This window comes from Staurois parvus, unplaced genomic scaffold (assembly GCF_062004578.1).
Source record: "Staurois parvus isolate SC_StPar_1 unplaced genomic scaffold, SC_StPar_1.0 ptg000878l, whole genome shotgun sequence".
In the NCBI taxonomy this organism is placed as follows: Eukaryota; Metazoa; Chordata; class Amphibia; order Anura; family Ranidae; genus Staurois; species Staurois parvus.
This window is the reverse complement of record NW_028318674.1, coordinates 321,538-341,919: the sequence shown is the minus strand read 5'-3', so window position 1 is coordinate 341,919 and position 20,382 is coordinate 321,538. Positions and strand designations below refer to the sequence as shown.

At 47.1% G+C, this 20,382-nt stretch overlaps 1 protein-coding gene across 1 annotated transcript; it reads right to left on the bottom strand.

The window, feature by feature from the left end:
* Window positions 1–7,091: 7,091 nt before the first annotated feature.
* On the bottom strand, window positions 7,092–18,013 carry LOC149443068 (uncharacterized). Its single transcript, XM_089655946.1, has 7 exons — window positions 17,959–18,013; window positions 16,035–16,163; window positions 13,997–14,131; window positions 13,790–13,910; window positions 13,573–13,673; window positions 13,345–13,483; window positions 7,092–9,424 (listed from the first exon to the last, which is right to left on the bottom strand). The coding sequence occupies exons 2-7, from the start codon at window positions 16,128–16,130 to the stop codon at window positions 7,590–7,592; spliced, it is 2,427 nt and encodes an 808-aa protein (XP_089512072.1). The 5' UTR covers window positions 16,131–16,163; window positions 17,959–18,013; the 3' UTR covers window positions 7,092–7,589.
* Window positions 18,014–20,382: the final 2,369 nt, after the last annotated feature.

Sequence of the window (20,382 nt, the reverse complement as noted above, 5' to 3'; positions counted from 1 at the left end):
GATGGCTTGTTCTGGGGATTGTCAGTGATCACATGTCCTGTTATATGGATTCAATATCCATCACTCAAACAGGGGCACCCACTACCCACCAGGGACTGCAAACCACCAAGGACCTCAGGCTACTATCCCACCTGGGATCGCAAGCCCACCACCCCACCAGGGACCACCAGCCCACCACCCCGCCCTCCGGCGCGCTGTCCCTCTGGTGAAACTCCGGCAACCCAACACCTCCTGACGCCGGGCCCTCATCACCTCCTGAAGCTGTGCACTCAACGCCGGGACTCCAGCACCCCTGACGCCGGGCCTACAACACCTCCAATCACCGCGTCCCACGGCTCGTCCAGCCGCCGCACCACAGTGCCCACCGACGCCGGCCTACAGCACCCACAGACTGCAACCAGCCAGCTGCGGCCCCAGCCGCCCACCACTCCCTCTCCCCTCCTACGATTGGACACTGATGAACTCCGTCATGGCATAACAGACTCTCCCCATCCTCACGTCCTCCCGTTCCCATGCCACCTTCCTCACCCTCCTCCTTCTCCTAACTGCTGGTGACATCTCCCCGAACCCTGGCCCTCCATCTCCCCACTCCCCTTCCCGGCACCCCCCTACTCACGCCAACCACCGCAACCCCCTCAATCTCATATCTGCCCCCCTCCTCCCCACATCCACCCCTCCCTTCTCGGTTGCACTCCTGAACGCCCGTTCGGTTTGCAACAAGCTCTCCTCCATCCACGACCTCTTTATCTCCCACTCCCTCACCCTCCTAGCGGTCACTGAAACCTGGATCCAAGCCACCGACTCCACCTCCCCTGCTGACCTCTCCTATGGAGGCCTCATCTGGACCCATTCACCTAGACTGAGCGGAGGCAGAGGGGTCGGTATGCTCCTACCACCGCTGAGCACCTTCCAGGTCCTCCCTAACCCCCCCTCCCTATCCTTCTCCTCCTTTGAGGCCCACTGCATCCGGCTCTTCTCTCCCACCCCCCTAAGGATTGCGGTAATCTATCAGCCTCCTGGTTCCGCATCCCCCTTCCTAGACGACTTCGCCGCCTGGCTTCCCTTCTTCCTCTCCTCTGAGCTACCGGCCATCATCCTAGGCGACTTCAATATCCCGATCAACGCCAACAGCCCAGCGACTTCCCAACTCCTCCTTCTAACCTCCTCCTTCGCGCTCACACAGCACACTCAGTCCTCCACCCACTCCAACGGAAACACCCTGGACCTCATTTTCTCCCACCTCTGCACCCCCTACGACTTCACTAATTCCCCCTTCCCCCTCTCTGACCACCACCTCCTCACATTCTCCATCTCCCCCTCCCTCAACTCCCCCCCGAAGCGTCTAACCATCACCCGCAACCTCCTCAATCTGGACCCGACCCATCTCCACCCAGCAGCTGACCGTCTGTATGACAGTATCCTCCCTCTGTCATGCCCTGACCTGGCCACTACTGCATACAACGACTCACTGTCAGCTGCCCTCGACTCCCTGGCACCCCTAACCACACGTAGCATTAGACCCCGACCGCTTCAACCCTGGCAAAATGACCACACAAAATGCCTCAAACGATGCAGTCGCGCGCTGGAGCGCTTATGGCGCAAAACCAGATCCCCTCGCGCGTTCTCCCTCTATAAAGCTGCCTACCTCGCCTACACCACCTCCCTCCACGCTGCCAAGCAAGCCTATTTCATAACCCTTATCAACACCCTCTCCACCTGTCCTCACCGGCTCTTCTCTACTTTCAAATCCCTGCTCTCTCCCCCCCCCACCCAGCACCTCACTCACCGCCCACGAGATTGTCAATCACTTCCAAAACAAGATTGACGCAATCCGTAAGGACATTGTCAACTTGCAATCCACCTCTCCACCCAGCCTCCTGCCCTCCTTCAACCCCTCAACCGTCCCCTCCCCCGACCTCATAGCCGCACTACCCCCCACTATACCTAATGCCCCGCACATCATCACCTCCCCAACACTCCGCTCCCTCAGCCCAACTACCTCTGAGGAGGTCTCTAAGGTCTTCACTGAAGCCCTCCCTACCACCTGCCCCCTGGACCCTATCCCCTCACAGCTCCTCCAGTCACCGCCCCTCCATCATTCGCTCCCTCACCCACATCTTCAATCTCTCCCTCTCCACTGGCACCTTCCCCTCCCTTCTAAAGCACGCACACATCACCCCCATACTCAAAAAACCCTCCCTTGACCCCACCAACCTTAACAACCTTAGACCCATCTCCTTGTTGCCCTTCACTTCCAAGCTCCTTGAGCGACTGGCCTACAATCGCCTAAGCGCCCACCTCACTGATAACAACCTCCTTGACCCCCTACAGTCCAGCTTCCGTCCCCTGCACTGCCACCGAAACCGCCCTACTTAAAATCACCAATGACCTGCTAACCGCCAAAGCCAATGGCCACTATTCTATCCTCCTGCTCCTCAACCTCTCCGTGGCCTTCAACACTGTTGACCACCCTCTCCTCCTTGCCAAACTGCACTCCCTTGGCATCAAGGACGCTGCTCTCTCCTGGTTCTCCTCCTACCTTTCCCAACGCTCCTTCAGCGTCACCTACAACACTGCCACCTCCCCCTCCCTACCCCAAGGCTCTGTGCTTGGGCCCCTCCTCTTCTCCATCTATACCTCCTCCCTTGGCAAACTTATTCACTCCCACGGCTTCAATTACCACCTCTATGCCCACGACACCCACATTTACCTCTCCACCCCCCACCTCACCCCCTCACTCTCTGCCCGCATCGCCCACCTCCTAAACGACATATCAGACTGGATGTCGCTCCATTTCCTCAAACGTAACCTATCCAAAACCGAGCTCCTGGTCTTCCCCCCCACCCCGTGCCCCCCCATCTTCTCCATCATTACTAACAACGCCACCATCACTCCCACCCCACACGCCAAAGTCCTGGGTGTCACCCTGGACTCCCACCTCTCCTTCCTACCCCACATCCAACTGCTATCTAGATCATGCAGGCTCCACCTCCGCAACATCTCCAAGATACACACATTCCTCACCCCAGACACCACCAAACAACTCGTACACTCCCTCATCATCTCACGCCTGGACTACTGCAACTCCCTCCTCACTGGCCTACCCAAACGAACACTATCCCCACTCCAGTCTATCCTGAACTCAGCGGCCAGACTCATCCACCTCACTAAGCGCTCCACATCTGCCTCCCCCCTCTGCCAATCCCTTCATTGGCTCCCGATTGCCCAACGCATCAAGTTCAAGCTGCTAACCCTGACCTACAAGGCCATTCACAACGCCGCCCCAAACTACATAACTGACCTGATACCCAAATACTACCCTACCCGTGCCCTCCGCTCCTCACAGGACCTCCTGCTCTCTAGCTCCCTGGTCTCCTCCTCCCACGCCCGATTGCAGGACTTCTCCAGAATAAGTATAAATCAGCACACGTATATATATAAAATCCTCAGAAATCCCTTAAAGTCATATCAATATCCTTCCCCTGAAGTACTAATAAAACATATATTCATTGACTTAAACCCAAAAACCCACAATTATAGTGAAAAATCAAGACCCAAAGAGATTACCAAAAAATAAAAAATATATATAAAAGAACAAAAATAAAATAAAGTCCCAATATGCAAAGAGTCCAAATAATGTGTCCAAACAAAGATCAATTTCTTGATAGGAAGACGCTTCCTACTCCACTGAAGAAGATGCAAATCAATCACAGGTGCTCTTCAAATACCTCAAAAAACAAAATCTCAACATAGTATATTACCTTTTAAATCCCAGAACTAAAGTGCCACACGTGTATCATGCAAAAAAAACACTCCAGTGTCACAGCACTCATGTGAAAAAAAAAAATATTAATAAATATCACTGCAAACTATATATAAAGTGCATAATTACCCTAAAACAAACAGATTCCAGCTTGTAATCAGCCACATATGTACAGAGTGTCCTTAGATTGGTATCCTCTTGTTCCTCAGGACTAGAGATGAGCGAATCGAATCAGGCGAAGTGGAATTCGATACGAATTTCGGGAAAAATTCGATTCGCGTAGAATCCGAATATTTGCCTACTTCGGGTGCGCGAATCGAATTTTTCCCGATCAGCCGGCAAAAGTGTCCCTGCAGAGAGCTCCGCTATTTCTGACAGTTCTCTGACAGTTCCTTCACATGTACAGCGGTTGAAACATCTGTATCTATTTGTTTCCATTTAGGATACAGATGTTTTTATTCGGAAACAGATGTTTCAACCGCTGTACATGTGAAGGAGCTGTCAGAGAACTGTCAGAAATAGCGGAGCTCTCTGCAGATACACTTTTGCCGGTTTGGAATTCTTATTTTCATCCTACTTCTTCTTCTTCTTCATCCTCATCCTCAGAAGAAGAAGAAGAGGATGAGGATGAAGAAGAAGAAGAAGAATAAGTAGGATGAAAATAAGAATAATTCCAAGCCGGCAAAAAGTGTATTTGCAGAGCTCCTCTAAGTGTATCTGCAGAATAGACTCTATTCTGCAGATACACTTAGAGGAGCTCTGCAAATACACTTTTTGCCGGCTTGGAATTATTCTTCTTTTCATTCTTCTTCTTCTTTTCATTCTTCTTTTCATTCTTCTTTTCATTCTTCTTCTTCTTTTCATTCTTCTTTTCATTCTTCATTCTTATTTTCATTCTTCTTTTCATTCTTCTTCTTCTTTTCATTCTTCTTTTCATTCTTCTTCTTCTTTTCATTCTTCTTTTCATTCTTCATTCTTCTTTTCATTCTTCTTCTTCTTTTCATTCTTCTTTTCATTCTTCTTCTTCTTTTCATTCTTCTTTTCATTCTTCATTCTTCTTTTCATTCTTTTTTTCATTCTTCTTCTTTTCATTCTTCTTTTCATTCTTCATTCTTCTTTTCATTCTTCTTCTTTTCATTCTTCTTTTCAGTCTTCATTCTTCTTTTCATTCTTCATTCTTCTTTTCATTCTTCTTCTTCTTTTCATTCTTCTTCTTCTTCTTCTCACTCTGGTTTTGGCCCCGTGACTGCCCAAATGAGTGAAGTGTGCGGTGATTCTAAGATCGACGGCACTCATCTGCATGTCATACTGACTGACAGTATTATTTCTCTTCCCCAGCAGACTCCAAGGGCATTTAAATTAAAGGTACAGTGTTCTGCACTAATATAAAGGCTCTCTGAAGGCTAGAAACCCTTTTTATAAGTTAAATTCGCAGCGAATAAATTCGGATCGAATCAAATTTTTCCCGCAAATTCGGCGAATCAGCCGAATCGAATTTTTGACAAATTCGCTCATCTCTACTCAGGACCTCACAAACAGACCAGGAATCAGTATGTGAATTATAATCATATATAAAAACGATAAGATCAGCAAGACAGCATCCAACTCCTCATGCCCAGTATACGATCCCCTTTCCGTGTGTAGAGGGTCTCCCGATCACCAGATAATTCCCCCTTGCTACTCCTATCCAGCACTATCACTTTGTAGCTCTGGGGGACACCTGAAGTGCACCGTTACTCTCCAGACCTCCAACACACAGGGATTCCAGAATCCAAAATGGCTGCTGCAGCACTTCCGGGAACGTCACGTGCCCTGGACGCGTTTCGTCTCTTCCAGACTTTGTCAACAAGGACTTTGTTTGCAGTGATATTTATTAATATTTTTTTTTTTCACATGAGTGCTGTGACACTGGAGTGTTTTTTTTGCATGATACACGTGTGGCACTTTAGTTCTGGGATTTAAAAGGTAATATACTATGTTGAGATTTTGTTTTTTGAGGACTTCTCCAGGCCTTCCCCCATCCTCTGGAACTCTCCACCCCAATCCATCAGACTGTGGCCTACCTTCCTCTTCAGGGAAGCCTACCCCACCCTCACCTAACACCCGACCTCACCTAACAACTAACCTCTTCCACTCCCACCACTCCATCCCCCACAGCCACTTCCTCCTGTACCACCTTGCCCTCCCTCCTAGATTGTAAGCTCGAAAGAGCAGGGCCCTCGCACCCCTCGTGTAGTGTATTGTCACTGTCTTGTCTCATGTTCTGTCCCCCCCGCTACTGTACAGCGCTGAGCATACCCTTTGGCGCTATATACTGTATAATAATAATCCTAACAGGAGTTCTGTCATTTTTCAGGATGTCAGTAAAAACATGTCCTCCGTCAGTAAATGTTCATGTTGTGTCAGTAATAAAAGTCACGGAGGGTTGGGAACCCTGCAAGGGGGGCAGAGATATGTGACTGCCTAGTCCAGCCTTTCTCAGCCAGGGTTCCTCCAAAGGGTTCTAGGGCTTCCTTGTCACTTCATTGGGCTGTATATGGAAGTGTCACCGACCAGCCGTTTCTGGATACACAGCTTTGTCATCATTGCACACACACCATTTTGTTTTTCATTCAATACATTTTTATTATAATTTCACTTTTAACAAGATTGGAAACAAAAATTAATGAAATAGTAAAGGCAGAAATCGGATTGGTCAGGAAGATCCCTTGTCTGGAATGTGGGGGCGGAGTCATTATTATTGGTGTACAATACAATACACAACATGTTCCATTATTATAACAAAGTATTGTAGAAAAGATCCCAACATAGAAAATGGGGGAAAGGAGGAAATAAAGGCGGATATGAAGGGGAATCTGTGTACGGGGAACACCTTAACAATCACCACCATTTTATTCTCCAGGGCCTCTGATGTCACAGAATAGATGTTTGGGGGTTTATCTCATCTTCAGGACCAAAATCTGCATTTTCCCATGTGTGCAAAATCATGCAGAAACAGCTCTGGCAGTGAGAGGGTTAATGTGGGCTAGATGGGATCCCTCTGCTGGGGTGACATTAGAGCTCCCCCTAGCTGCAGCCTGGTAATAACATTTCCCTCCATCCATTGGACATAATGGGGGATTTTTCCTGAAATACAGCAATCAATAACAGCAGCACAATACCACATTATGGCCACTAGATGGAGCCAAAGGAATCAGAGTGTGAAATAAAGTATGCCTAATATTCGTCACGGCCGGGCGAATGTCACTCACATTCCTTCTAACTTTTTTTTTTTTAACTAAACCTCTAAGTGTTTGTGAAAGCTTCCACCATAAATATACTCAGCCAATGAGAGGTGATGACTCCATATTTATTACAGGTACTTCTATAGCACTGTCCATTTATACATAAATTGTTCATTCCCATCAGTCCCCGCCCCCGAGGAGCATACAATCTAAGGTCCCTAACTCACATTCATACATACACATACTAGGGGACAATATAGACAGGAGCCAATAAACCTACCAGCATGTCTTTGGCATGTGGGAAGAAACCAGAGTACCTGGAGGAGACCCACACAGGCACAGGGAGAACATGCAAACTCCAGGCAGGTGGTGCCATGGTTGGGATTCAAACCAATGACCCTAGTACTGCCAGGCAGAAGATCAGCCATGGAGTATATCTGAGGTGTATATCAGGGTGTGCTTCTTCCCCATATGAGAGCTAGGATGTCCAGCAACATTCATCTAGAAGACATTTCCCGCACTCAAGGCACTAATACACCTCCAGGGTTGTGTGGGACCCCCTGATGTACAGGAAGACGGGACTTCAGTGAGGAACATTTCCCTCACTCAGGACAGGAAAGTGGCTTCCCTCCTGTGTGACATCTCTTATGTTTGTAAAGATGGGACTTCACTGAAAAACATTTCCCACACTCAGGACAGGCATACGGCTTCTCCCCCGTGTGAGATCTCTGATGTGTGTAAAGATTGGATTTCTGTGAAAAACATTTCCCACACTCAGGACAGGCATATGGCTTCTCCCCCGTGTGAGACCTTTGATGTGCGTGAAGATTAGACTTCTCTGAAAAACATTTCCCACACTCAGGACAGGAATATGGTTTCTCCCCTGTGTGCAATCTCTGATGAATACGAAGACTGGACTTATCAGAAAAACATTTCCCGCACTCAGAACAGGAAAGTGGCTTCTCCCCTGTGTGAGATCTCTGATGCCTGTAAACAAGGAACCTCATTGAAAAACATTTCCCGCACTCAGGACAGGCATATGGCTTCTCCCCCGTGTGAAATCTCTGATGTCTGTAAAGACTGGACTTGTCTGAAAAACATTTCCCACACTCTGCACAGGAATATGGCTTTTCCCCTGTGTGAGATCTCTGATGTCTGTTAAGACCAGACTTCTCTGAGAAACATTTTCTACACTTAGGACAGATATAAGGTCTTTTCCCTGTGTGAGATCTTTGATGCTTAACAAGATCTGATTTTGCTACAAAACATTTCCCACACTCAGGACAAGAAAATGGCTTCTCCCCCTTGTGAGATCTCTGATGTTTGTAAAGATGGGACTTCACTGAAAAACATTTCCCACACTCAGGACAGGCATACGGCTTCTCCCCCGTGTGAGATCTCTGATGTGTGTAAAGATTGGATTTCTGTGAAAAACATTTCCCACACTCAGGACAGGCATATGGCTTCTCCCCCGTGTGAGACCTTTGATGTGCGTGAAGATTAGACTTCTCTGAAAAACATTTCCCACACTCAGGACAGGAATATGGTTTCTCCCCTGTGTGCAATCTCTGATGAATACGAAGACTGGACTGATCAGAAAAACATTTCCCGCACTCAGAACAGGAAAGTGGCTTCTCCCCTGTGTGAGATCTCTGATGTGTGTAAACATGGAACTTCATTGAAAAACATTTCCCGCACTCAGGACAGGCATATGGCTTCTCCCCCGTGTGAAATCTCTGATGTCTGTAAAGACTGGACTTGTCTGAAAAACATTTCCCACACTCTGCACAGGAATATGGCTTTTCCCCTGTGTGAGATCTCTGATGTCTGTTAAGACCAGACTTCTCTGAGAAACATTTTCTACACTTAGGACAGATATAAGGTCTTTTCCCTGTGTGAGATCTTTGATGCTTAACAAGATCTGATTTTGCTACAAAACATTTCCCACACTCAGGACAAGAAAATGGCTTCTCCCCCTTGTGAGATCTCTGATGTCTGGAAAGATTGTACTTCTGTGAAAAACATTTCCCGCACTCAGGACAGGAATGTGGCTTCTCTCCTGTGTGAGATGTTTTATGCTCATTAAGACGACATTTAAAACGGAAACATTTCCCGCACTGAGGACAGGAATACGGCTTATTTCCCGTGTGAGATCTTTGATGCCTATTAAGATAGGATTTATAATGGAAACCCTTCCCGCACTCAGTACAGGAGAAGCTCTTCCCTGTTGGAAGGCCGGCCCGGTCCCGCACAGTCTGAGGTTCCTCAGGATACGAGGAATCCGATGGTCCATCTACACTGGGTGGTGCCGGATGGACATTGGAGGGAGCCGGGTTTTCTCCTGGACTATACTGTGTGATGTCCTCATCTTCTACTTTCCAGTCTGGAGACAAAGTGAGACAATCCTCGGAGGTTTTCCTCATCTCCCGGCCATGGACTAAAATACAAAGACAAAGAGGATTACTAGACAGGAGCTGATTGGTTCCCACAAACCAGGACTCCGCCCACATCAGGCAGCTTGGTCTCTGAGGAGCTTACAATTCCACCATCAAGGGAACTAGGAAATGGCTCCTCTGATCTCCTACCAGGTCATTTCTTTATTCATGGACCTTAGTCAGAGAGTGAGGAAACAACCAGAAGTGTCTTTTATAGGAGGGACAGTGATGAGGGGATTATAGGACGAGGGTCCCCACCCCCTCTATCACTCATCGCCATCTTCCCAACACAAGAAGTACTGCACTTCCTTATTTAGTCCATGATTTAGTCATGAGGAACAGCGGGGCTGAGCCCCACCAGAGGTCAGAGAGTGAGGATGGGGGAGAACAACCAAGATGAAGACTGGACTGATCCTGAAGACCACCATCATTGGGGTATTGACTCCTCCCTCATTATCACTTTCTGTTTAAGGGTCCAAAGTTGGAGGTTGTTATCACATTATTATCACCATGTAAAAGTCTGTGCTCCAATCACATCATCCGATATAAAATGTCCAGCTGGGAGGAAATGGGTGGAAAATAATTAAGGCCTAAAGTGAAGGAAATGTGTATTTGCTCCCCGGCTGATGCTGAATGTTCGCCCCTCACACAGAAATGATCGGTCTAACAATGGAATGTTCGCCCCTCACACAGAAATGATCGGTCTAACAATGGAATGTTCACCCCTCACACAGAAATGATCGGTCTAACAATGGAATGTTCGGTGTAACACTGAGAGACAGAATACAACAACAAATTCAGCAGAAATGCGTCTAACAAATGATGACTGATCTGCATGTTCATGAGGGAAAGAAGGATTTGATCCCCTTCACAAAACATGACTCAGTACTTGGTGGCAAATCCCTTGTTGGCAATCACAGAGGTCAGACGTTTCCTGGAGTTGGCCCCCAGGTTTGCACACATCTCAGGAGGGATTTTGGCCACTCCTCTTGGCAGATCCTCTCCAAGTCATTAAGGTTTGGTGGCTGACGTTTGACAACTCGAACTTTCAGCTCCCTCCGCAGATTTTCAATCGGATGAAGGTCTGGAGACTGGCTAGGCCACTCCAGGACCTTAATGTGCTTCTTCTTGTGCCGCTCCTTTGTTGCCTTGGCCGTGTGTTTTGGGTCATTGTCATGCTGGAACACCCATCCACCACCCATTCTCAATGCACTGGCTGAGGGAAGAAGGTTCTCACCCAAGATTTGATGGTACATTGCCCCGTCCATCGTCCCTTTGATGCGGTGCAGTTGTCTTGTCCCCTTAGCAAATAAACACCCCCAAAGCAGAATGTTTCCACCACCATGTTTCACAGTTGGGATGGTGTTCTTGGGGTCATAGGCAGCATTCCTCCTCCTCCAAACATGGCGAGTTGAGTTGATGCCAAGGAGCTGGATTTTGGTCTCCTCTGACCACAACACTTTCCACCAGTCCTCCTCTGCATCATTCAGATGTTCAGTGGCAGACTTCAGATGGGCCTGGACATGTGCTTTCTTGAGCAGAGGGACCTTGCGGGCACTGCAGGATTTCAGTCCTTGTCGGCGTAGTGTGTTACTAATTGTTTTCTTGGTGACTGTGGTCCCAGCTGCCTGGAGATCATTGACAAGATCCTCACGTGTAGTTCTGCGATGGTTCCTCACTGTTCTCATGGTCATTGACACTCCACGAGGTGAGATCTTGCATGGTGCACCAGACCTAGGGAGACTGACACTTGTTTTGTGTTTCTTCCATTTGTGAATGATTGCACCAACTGTTGTCACCTTCTCACCAAGCTGCTTGGCCATAGTTTGGTAGCCCAGTCCAGCCTTGTGTAGGTCTACCATCTTGTCCCTGACATCCTTGGACAGCTCTTTGGTCTTTGCCATGGTGGAGAGTTTGGAATCTGATGGTTTGATGGCTCCTGTGGACAGGTGTCTTTATACAGGTAACACAATGAGATTAGCAGCACTCCCTTTAAGAGACTGCTTCTAATCTCAGCTTGTTACCTGTATGAGAGACACCTGGGAGCCAGAAATCCTGCTGAATGATAGGGGATCAAATCCTTCTTTCCCTCATGAACATGCAGATCCGTCATCATTTGTTAGACGCATTTCTGCTGAATTTGTTGTTGTATTCTGTCTCTTCAGTGTTACACCGAACATTCCATTGTTAGACCGATCATTTCTTTGTGAGGGGCGAACATTCCATTGTTAGACCGATCATTTCTGTGTGAAGGGCGAACATTCACCATCAGTCGGGGAGCAAATACACATTTCCCTTCACTGTATGTAAGGTACAACTTATCATACGGGATACAAAAGTTAGGACTGAACAGTATTAGTTTTCTTCTATATTCATCTGGTGATCTAGCCAGTAAATCTGTTTTATAAAAACTCTGCAGCAGAATGTATCAGTTCCAGGGATGAGGCAGACCATTTACCACTGACAGGGAGCTTACAATGATCAGCTTTTATTTATTCATGTAAAACTTTTATCCCAAAAGGAAAAACCTGTTTGATGAAACTGATTATGAAGTGTGAGCTGGAGTTTGGCTTCAATTAGTTACTGTTTTTAAATCTGCTAATACATCTAACACTCCCCTCCCCCCAGACTGACCATGCTGCTGTCTCCACAGCGGGGGCGCTCTAATACAGAAGGCATGTTACTGGCCAGATCACCAGGAGAAAACAGGGAAAAAAGCCAAAGAAAAGGAATGCAGCCGTCACCTCATCCTATGTCCAGTGATAGCAGTGACATCTACTGGCCACAGTGAGACATCACAAGACAACCTAAACTCAGGGAGAAACCAAGTGAAGAACTATACAATCAGCCTGAGCCAAGTACAGCCCAGCCACAAACTAAGCCCACATAGTACCTCTATTCAGGACAAGGGGGCCACACTAATACATAGTGTAAGGATCACATCAAATTGGTGTTTAGTAATCAGAGATCACTTACAGGGGTTGTAACCCTCAGACATGGAATATGAACAAACATATCCCTCTACAGTGTGTACTTGTCTCACTCCAGAGCAATAAGAGCCATTTCTGTCTGCTGTCTCCTTCCTCTGCGATCAGCATGAATTACTTCTGACAAGTCTTCCTGACACCAAGAGAAGAAATGTGAAAGGGGAGCAGCTCCAGCACACAGCCTTTGATTGACAGCCTCAGCTGTGTTCCTGTGTGCTGTGCGAAAGGGGTGTGTAGCTTCCCTCCAATCATCTTTAAGAGCTCACCTCACTGAACTCTGCAGAATGTGACTTTAGCTCTCTGTCTCTTTTTTTCTGACTTCTCAGACAAACTGTATACATTCTGGGCTTTGAACAGTTGTAGAGAAGAGATTGCTACAGATAAAAAGGCGCAACATATGTAGGATTTGTTTTATCTCTGTGTATCACCTGAGGCCAGTCACTTCTCTGGGTATATGGAGGGTTTACAACCACTTTAAATGTTTACTGTAGACAAGTTGCAGAGATCCCACACCGCTGCCTCCCATCTCCTGAGACTGCACTCAGTGACTTGGGTCTGAGACACTACAGACATATCCCTCCACCCGGCACAGCCAGCAGATAACAGAGAAGGTCCCCTGGAGGAGTCAGGCACAAGGCAGGAGACCCCAGTCACATGTCCTGGGTGCCTACATTATGCAATGCTTATAGGAAAAATCAACATTTTGCTGCCAGCTGAACCCCAGAATCTCCATAAATCCAGTCTAGATACATAAATTGTGTCTGCAGCACAGAGAAGGAAGATTATCCGAGAGAAATCCAGGAATACAGGACGGGGAACACAGCTCAGGAAAGTGACCAGGGGATTACAGGCTGATATCACCCAGTCCCCGCCCTACTCTGGACCAATCAGTGAGCAGTATGGGTGGAGCAATGGATTTAGTGTTCATGACCCACCTGTGCTGATCTCTGTAGGAGTGTCCTCCTCTATAAATGTCCCCGTTATTCCATCCTCCTCCATAGACTGCTGATCATCCCTCACATACGCCTCTTCTTCTTCTTCTTCTTCAACCTCAAATTCTCTCAGGTTTCCACTCTGAATATATAATAAAAATGCCATCAATGGTAACAATGCAGATAATGTACAGATCCTAATGATACTATCAGTGATTGTTCCTCATCTACCTGATGATGGTGAGGGATGGTGTGACCTTCCTGTGTGGAATCCCGGGAATACAGAGGACGGGGACATCTCTCTGGTGGGTTCCCATGACTGGATCCATCCGTAGGAAACACACACACTGACTGAATCCATTGTTTCTATGTGTTTATCAGATGATGGGGGATCTAGGTGGATCCTCCGTACTGCTCTCTCCTTTACAATAAAGTCTCCTCTTACCCGGTGATGTGAGGGGCGGCTGATTGTCCATCATGACGTCCTTGTAGAGATCCTTGTGTCCTTCTAAATACTCCCACTCCTCCATGGAGAAATAGACAGTGACACCCTGACACCTTATAGGAACCTGACACACACAATGATACAGTCACCATCCAGACACATCCCTTGTCTGTTACTGGAGAATGTCCCAGAATTCCCGGCACCGCTCACCTCTCCTGTCAGCAGCTCCATCATCTTCTTGGTGACTTCTAGAATCTTCTGCATGTTGTGTCTCTCAGGGTTTAGGGAGTCACATGGAGGCACTGTGATGGTCATATGATCACCTGACTTCAGAAGAGGAAATCTCTGTATTGAGGAACCAATAGGAATATCATGTTAGAATCCCAGAATCCTCCTCACCTCTCCGGTCAGGTCTGTGTGATGTCATGTGACCTCCCAGAATCCTCCTCACCTCTCCGGTCAGGTCTGTGTGTAGGAATCGTGCACACAGAGACTGACGCGGCCCTCCGTTTTGTTAATAATTTTCTATGTTATACCATTTCTAACTCCCAAAGCAGGCTACCCCCTCCATCTTGTAGATCTCTCATCCCCCTCCCGTGCTGTGGGGTGACATGTGGCCTGAGTGATGAGAAGGGTCACTGAACTTCAAAAGACCTTCCAAGGGGTCGTAAACACAGACTTACTTTTAAAAACTCACTTTACACATAAGTTGATATCTTCACGTAGGACATAACTACCTAAACATGGAGCCTATATGCGGAAGGCTCAGATTGAGGCCATTCTCCTGGTATGTGACACCACTTAGCTGACCTACAGAGAAAAGCAGAAAAGTATATCTCTTGAACCATTTAAGTGCATATTTCATGTTTCATCTCTAACCATTCCGCAGATGCGGCTGAGTATTAATATACTAGTGACCAGGCCGGCAAATGTACCTAGGAAAAGTTATGAGCCAAAATATAAGCTAGGAGAGATTCTGCTTGTAACTTAGGTCTCCACCCAACACCCCTCCCCAAAAGGAGACCATTGGTTACTACTCCAAAGAGACACCCTGCTGGGATTTGCTAGAAAAAGGCTGTTATGCTTGGAGTGTGGATGAGAGAAGAGAAGAGTCTCCTGCTTTTAACATCGAGACTAGCAGTAGAGCCAAGAAATTGGTTCATGAGACTTGAAACTGCATAACCCAAGGCTTTTTGGCTAGTACTTATCTACATAAACTTCTGTTATCTCTTTGCGGTGTTATTGCTCTCTATATATTTATATATATATATATTGGTTACATCTTTTTTCTGTAAATCTTTTTATTGCACCCTTTTGACCTTTTAGTAATAAAACTTACTTTCTGAAAGTGTTGAACTGTTTCTAAAGCTCTTTAATGCAACTTAAGAATTCCTGCCGCTGAAGAGCGCTACTGTGTGTGTTTAACCCTCTGTATAACCTGTCTGCAGTGAAAGTGGTATAGAGATGATTATTTCAACCACCCTAGTGTTATTGCTGATATTGCCAAGTTTCCTCTTTCTCTGTACAAAAAGGAGGTGGCGGCAATGTGAAGGGTTAATTGCGTAATTAACCTGACCCAGTAACTATCGTGCTCAAGATGCCGGTACATAGATTTGTGGTCCAGTTAGCTGGAAAATCAATGTCCAGGGTGCAGCTGGGCGTGGCATTGTTACGCACCTGACATCGCGGTTTTAGATTGGCTAGTCCTTTGGTCACGAGTCTGGTGAGAGGGGCAGAGATTTGATATCGCAATCGTCACACTGTGTATTATTAATAGACATAAGAGTGCTGTCATGTGACCTCCCAGAATCCTCCTCACCTCTCCGGTCATGTCTGTGTTTTTTTTAATACAGATCAAAGTGATGTCATGTGACCTCCTAGAATCCTCATCTCTCCGGTCAGGTCTGTATTTTATTAATAGAGATGAGAGTGATGTCATGTGACTTCCCAGAATCCTCCTCACCTCTCCGGTCAGGTCTGTGTTTTATTAATAGAAATGTGAGTGATGTCATGTGACCTCCCAGAATCCTCCCCACCTCTCCGGTCAGGTCTGTGTTTTATTAAAAAAGTTGAATGATGTCATGTGACCTCCCAGAATCCTCCTCATCTCTCCGGTCAGGTCTGTTTTATTAATAGAGATGAGAGTGATGTCATGTGACCTCCCAGAATCCTCCTCACCTCTCCAGTCAGGTCTGTGTTTTATTAATAGAGATGAGAATGATGTCATGTGACCTCCCAGAATCCTCACCTCTCCGGTCAGCAGGTAGATGATCTCCAGGGTGAGGTTTAGTATCTTCTCAGTCCTGTGACTCCGGTCCTCCTCCATCCTCATTGGTGCCATCATGTGATCTATACAGGTCTCCTTGTAGACGGATAACTTTGGGAAATGAAAGTAAGAATGATTTGGATGGTATTGGTCACACAATAATAGGATGTGGATGTGAGGGGGGAATAGGAGGGTTGCTGGACATTGAAGAACTACTCCCCCCATGGGAAGACAGTAGTCTGGACTGTTTAGCATTTGCTACATTTTGGAGGTCCCAGGACCCTCTTGGTCTGCCAGATCAGAAATCTCCTTTTCTCTGTTGGGTTTGTTTGGTCTCTGAACTGGTTTTGAAGAGTTTTAGATCTGCAGACAAGGAATGATAAATACGATCCTTCCTATGACTAGTTTGCTCTGAGGCAGTGCTGTGAGGTCAATGTCGGCTCATCATGAGGTCCAGGAAGGGGAACTTGATGACTTTTGGCCGGAGTTGCTGGATAATCAGGATAATTGGCAGAACTCCGGCTGCAAGGCTCCAATCTCTGGCAGCCTGCTGACTGACAGGAGTGATGTCACTGTCACTCTCTGCAGTAAGAGAAGGGATTGGATGGGATAGCAGGAGGATGGTGTTGGTGGAGTAGAGAGCTGTGGGGGAGGAGCCTGTTCTCTTCCCTCCAATGACAGCCTAGTATGGGTAGAAGGAGGACAGCAGGGGGGAGCTGTTTGGTTCCCAAGTATACTGTAATATCCAGGACATTGTACAGAGTGGTGGTGGGTTCCTGGGGCTCTGAATTCCTGCACCGGGCACTGCCAGAGCCTGTGTCATGGGAAGGTATTGGAGTGTCTCCTGAAGATGTCTAGCACTGACCCCTGACTACCTTTTAGTAAAAAATGCACCAACAGACCTCCTCAAAGAACAAGTGCCCACCAAGGGGTGAAGGACTGTCCTTCTTCATTCCATTTGGTATCTTGGAATACATTATTTGACCAGTGAGATGGTAAGAAGGTGAAGGTTGTCTTCCTTTCCTGGTAGGAGTTCTGTAAGGAGGTCTAGAAAGTAAGTGCAGGTAAGAGGACAACCAGAGACCAAGAGCCCCCCTCCCTGCCTCAGTGTCCCCCTGAGCCTGACAAACTTCCCTTTCCTCAGAGCTCTGCTCCCCGCCAACCCTATCAAAGACCCAGATCCCTTCAGCTACTCTACCCCCTCAAAACCCTTGAACTCCACTGCCCCCTAAGGGCCCCCAAAGTCTCTCATCCTCAGTAATCCCTGAGAGACCCCTCAGTCCTCTACTTCCCTCAGACCCCTCAGTATTTTCCTCCCTCTGACACCAATGATGGAACATATTCTTCATGGCCGGCTGGGGAATGTTTTCTTCCTCCTGAGCAGCAATGTAAGGGGCTCTATGCTCCATACTCCTGACCCCGGCACTCCATCATTGTGTTGGCTGTATAGTGTAATGATTGCCCATTGGCTGCCTGTGTAGTGTCATCATTGCCCTTTGTAGGCCATGTATGGTCAGGATGGTCCTTGTCTTGTCTATTTATTGTCAGTGCTGTTTGTTTAGAGGACCATATTACTAGAATTTATCTCCACAATGAGGAGAATGTTCCGGCCCCGGAAGTGGGGGGATGTTCTGCCCCTGAAGGGGTTCATCTGGGTTCCCACACTATATATGTGTGTATCATCATCTGCTGGAGATAAAAGACGTCACAGTGACTATGGAGGAAGAGGACGGACATGACTATGGAGGAAGAGGACGGACGTGACTATGGAGGAAGAGGACGGACGTGACTATGGAGGAAGAGGGCGGATGTGACTATGGAGGAAGAGGACTGACATGACTATGGAGGAAGAGGACAGACATGATGGGGAGTTACTGGGTGTAAATATAAAATAACATCTTATTACCTCCTCTGCTGCTACTTTGACCACTGTCTCCTCGCTGCTTCTTATGGTATGAAACTTCCTGTCTTTATTGCAGATGACTTCCTGTCTTTACCTGACATCACTTCCTGTCTCTGCCTGACATCACTTCCTGTCTGTGTTCTATAATAACTTCCTGTCTGGATAGAAGTGAGATCACCACCTTGTGGCGTTCAGAGGAACTGCAGCCCCAAGAAACATTAAAATAACCATTCCTGTGGTTTCCATGAAAGATCAAAAATAACTAAAAAATAACTGAGAAAAAATAAATCTATCTCTTATGCAACCAACTATTTATTTTCCAATATTTTTATTGAAATGTTTCAAGTTACAGAAAATGTAACAGACAAGTGTCATGTTATAAAATAAGGTATGAAATCTCCCCAACAAACAGGCGGATGAATAAACAACAGACATCCCGCAGGGAAGCAGGAAATGTGTGCAATAATGACTGGAGACGTCACATAGAACATTCCCAGCATTAAGTCCACCTTGTACAGGGGAAGCAATAATAGGAGACATATGGATCACACAGAGCATTCATCATACACACCACACATAGTGCACAACACATACAACATGGAACTACACTAGCACCAGAACATGGGAAATAAAAGAGACAGCAGAAAGGAAGAAAAGAGGGTAACAGTAATGAGAGGAGAGGAGGAGGAGAAGAGAGGGGAGGGGAGAGGAGGATAGAAGAGGAGAGGAGGAGGAGAGGGGAGGGGAGAGGAGAGGGAGAGGGGAGGAGGAGGAGAGGGGAGGAGAAGGGACAGGGGAGGGGAGAGGAGAGGGGAGAGGAGAGAGGAGAGGGGAGGAGGAGAGGAGAGAAGAGAGGAGGAGGAGAGGAGAGAAGAGGGGAGGAGGAGAGGAGAGGAGAAGAGAGGAGGGGGAGGAGGAGGAGAGGGAAGGGGAGAGGAGAGGGAAGGGGAGAGGAGAAGGGAGAGGGAAGGGGAGAGGAGAAGGGAGAGGGGAGGGGATGGGGGAGGGGATGGGATGGGAGAGGAGAGGGGAGGGGAAAGGAGGGGAGCGCAGGGGAGAGAGGAGAGGGGAGGGGAGAGAAGGGAAGGAGAGGGGAGGGTACAATTGCTAGTTATCAGCAGTACTTTTCTCAGGCTGTGACAGTGTGAGGAAAGTGCAGCCGATAACTGGCAACTTCATTTCCTGGTGATCTGCTGTGTCATTGGACACAGCTGATCATGTGGTAAAAGGTTGCTGTGATTGGCCTTTTATCGCATCACACGATCAGCTGTGTCCGTAGGACACAGCGATCACGGAGATCACCGAGTGCACGCCTCCGGGGGTACGCGGGAGGGCGTGTTCTGGGAGGACGTCATATGACACTCCCAGAACTAGCCGGCCACAATGAAGCCATCATTTGGCTATATGCAGTTGGCAAGTGGTTAAGGGTCTTCTTTTGGTACTGTAAGTGGAAATTTATGGAAGAGGGCCGTTTCCGGGGCCCTACCAACATTAACCCCCATCACCCTGTACATAAGGTTAAACATGTGGATCCAAAATCTAGTAACTATCAGACATTATACAAAAATCTTATTTGTGCCAGTCAATGTTTAAAATCCAAAATTATAGTCCAAAGAAATTAAAGTCCAAATAAATGAATCCTCCGTGTCCAACTTCAACATCCCCATAAATCCAGATAAGATGTGTACCTCAAAAAAACGGAAAAACTAAATAGTGTATTACCTTCAATATCATCTGGTATAACTTTACCAACAATAATATATACTTAACAAAATATGCACAAAATAAAAACAAGATTCAAATCGTGAGCAACATGTGAATCGTGAAATCACTCCGTGTACACTATAAATATATATAAATGTGAACAATCAGTGTACACTCATAAAACAAAAAAATAAATAAAGTTAAAATAAATAAATAAAATAAAGGAAATAAATAAATAAAATGATATAAATTGTGAAAAATTATAAATAGCTGAAATGCATACAATTACCCTCATTAGAGTAATAGCAAGCCTTTAAAGAGTACACCCTGGACTCTCACTCCAGTGTTGTAGTCGCTCCCCGGACTGTCACTCCAGTGTTGTAGTCGCTCCCTGGACTCTCACTCCAGTGTTGTAGTCGCTCCCCGGACTGTCACTCCAGTGTTGTAGTCGCTCCCCGGACTGTCACTCCAGTGTTGTAGTCGCTCCCCGGACTGTCACTCCAGTGTTGTAGTCGCTCCCCGGACTGTCACTCCAGTGTTGTAGTCGCTCCCCGGACTGTCACTCCAGTGTTGTAGTCGCTCCCCGGACTGTCACTCCAGTGTTGTAGTCCCTCCCCGGACTCTCACTCCAGTGTTGTAGTCGCTCCCCGGACTGTCACTCCAGTGTTGTAGTCGCTCCCCGGACTGTCACTCCAGTGTTGTAGTCGCTCCCTGGACTCTCAC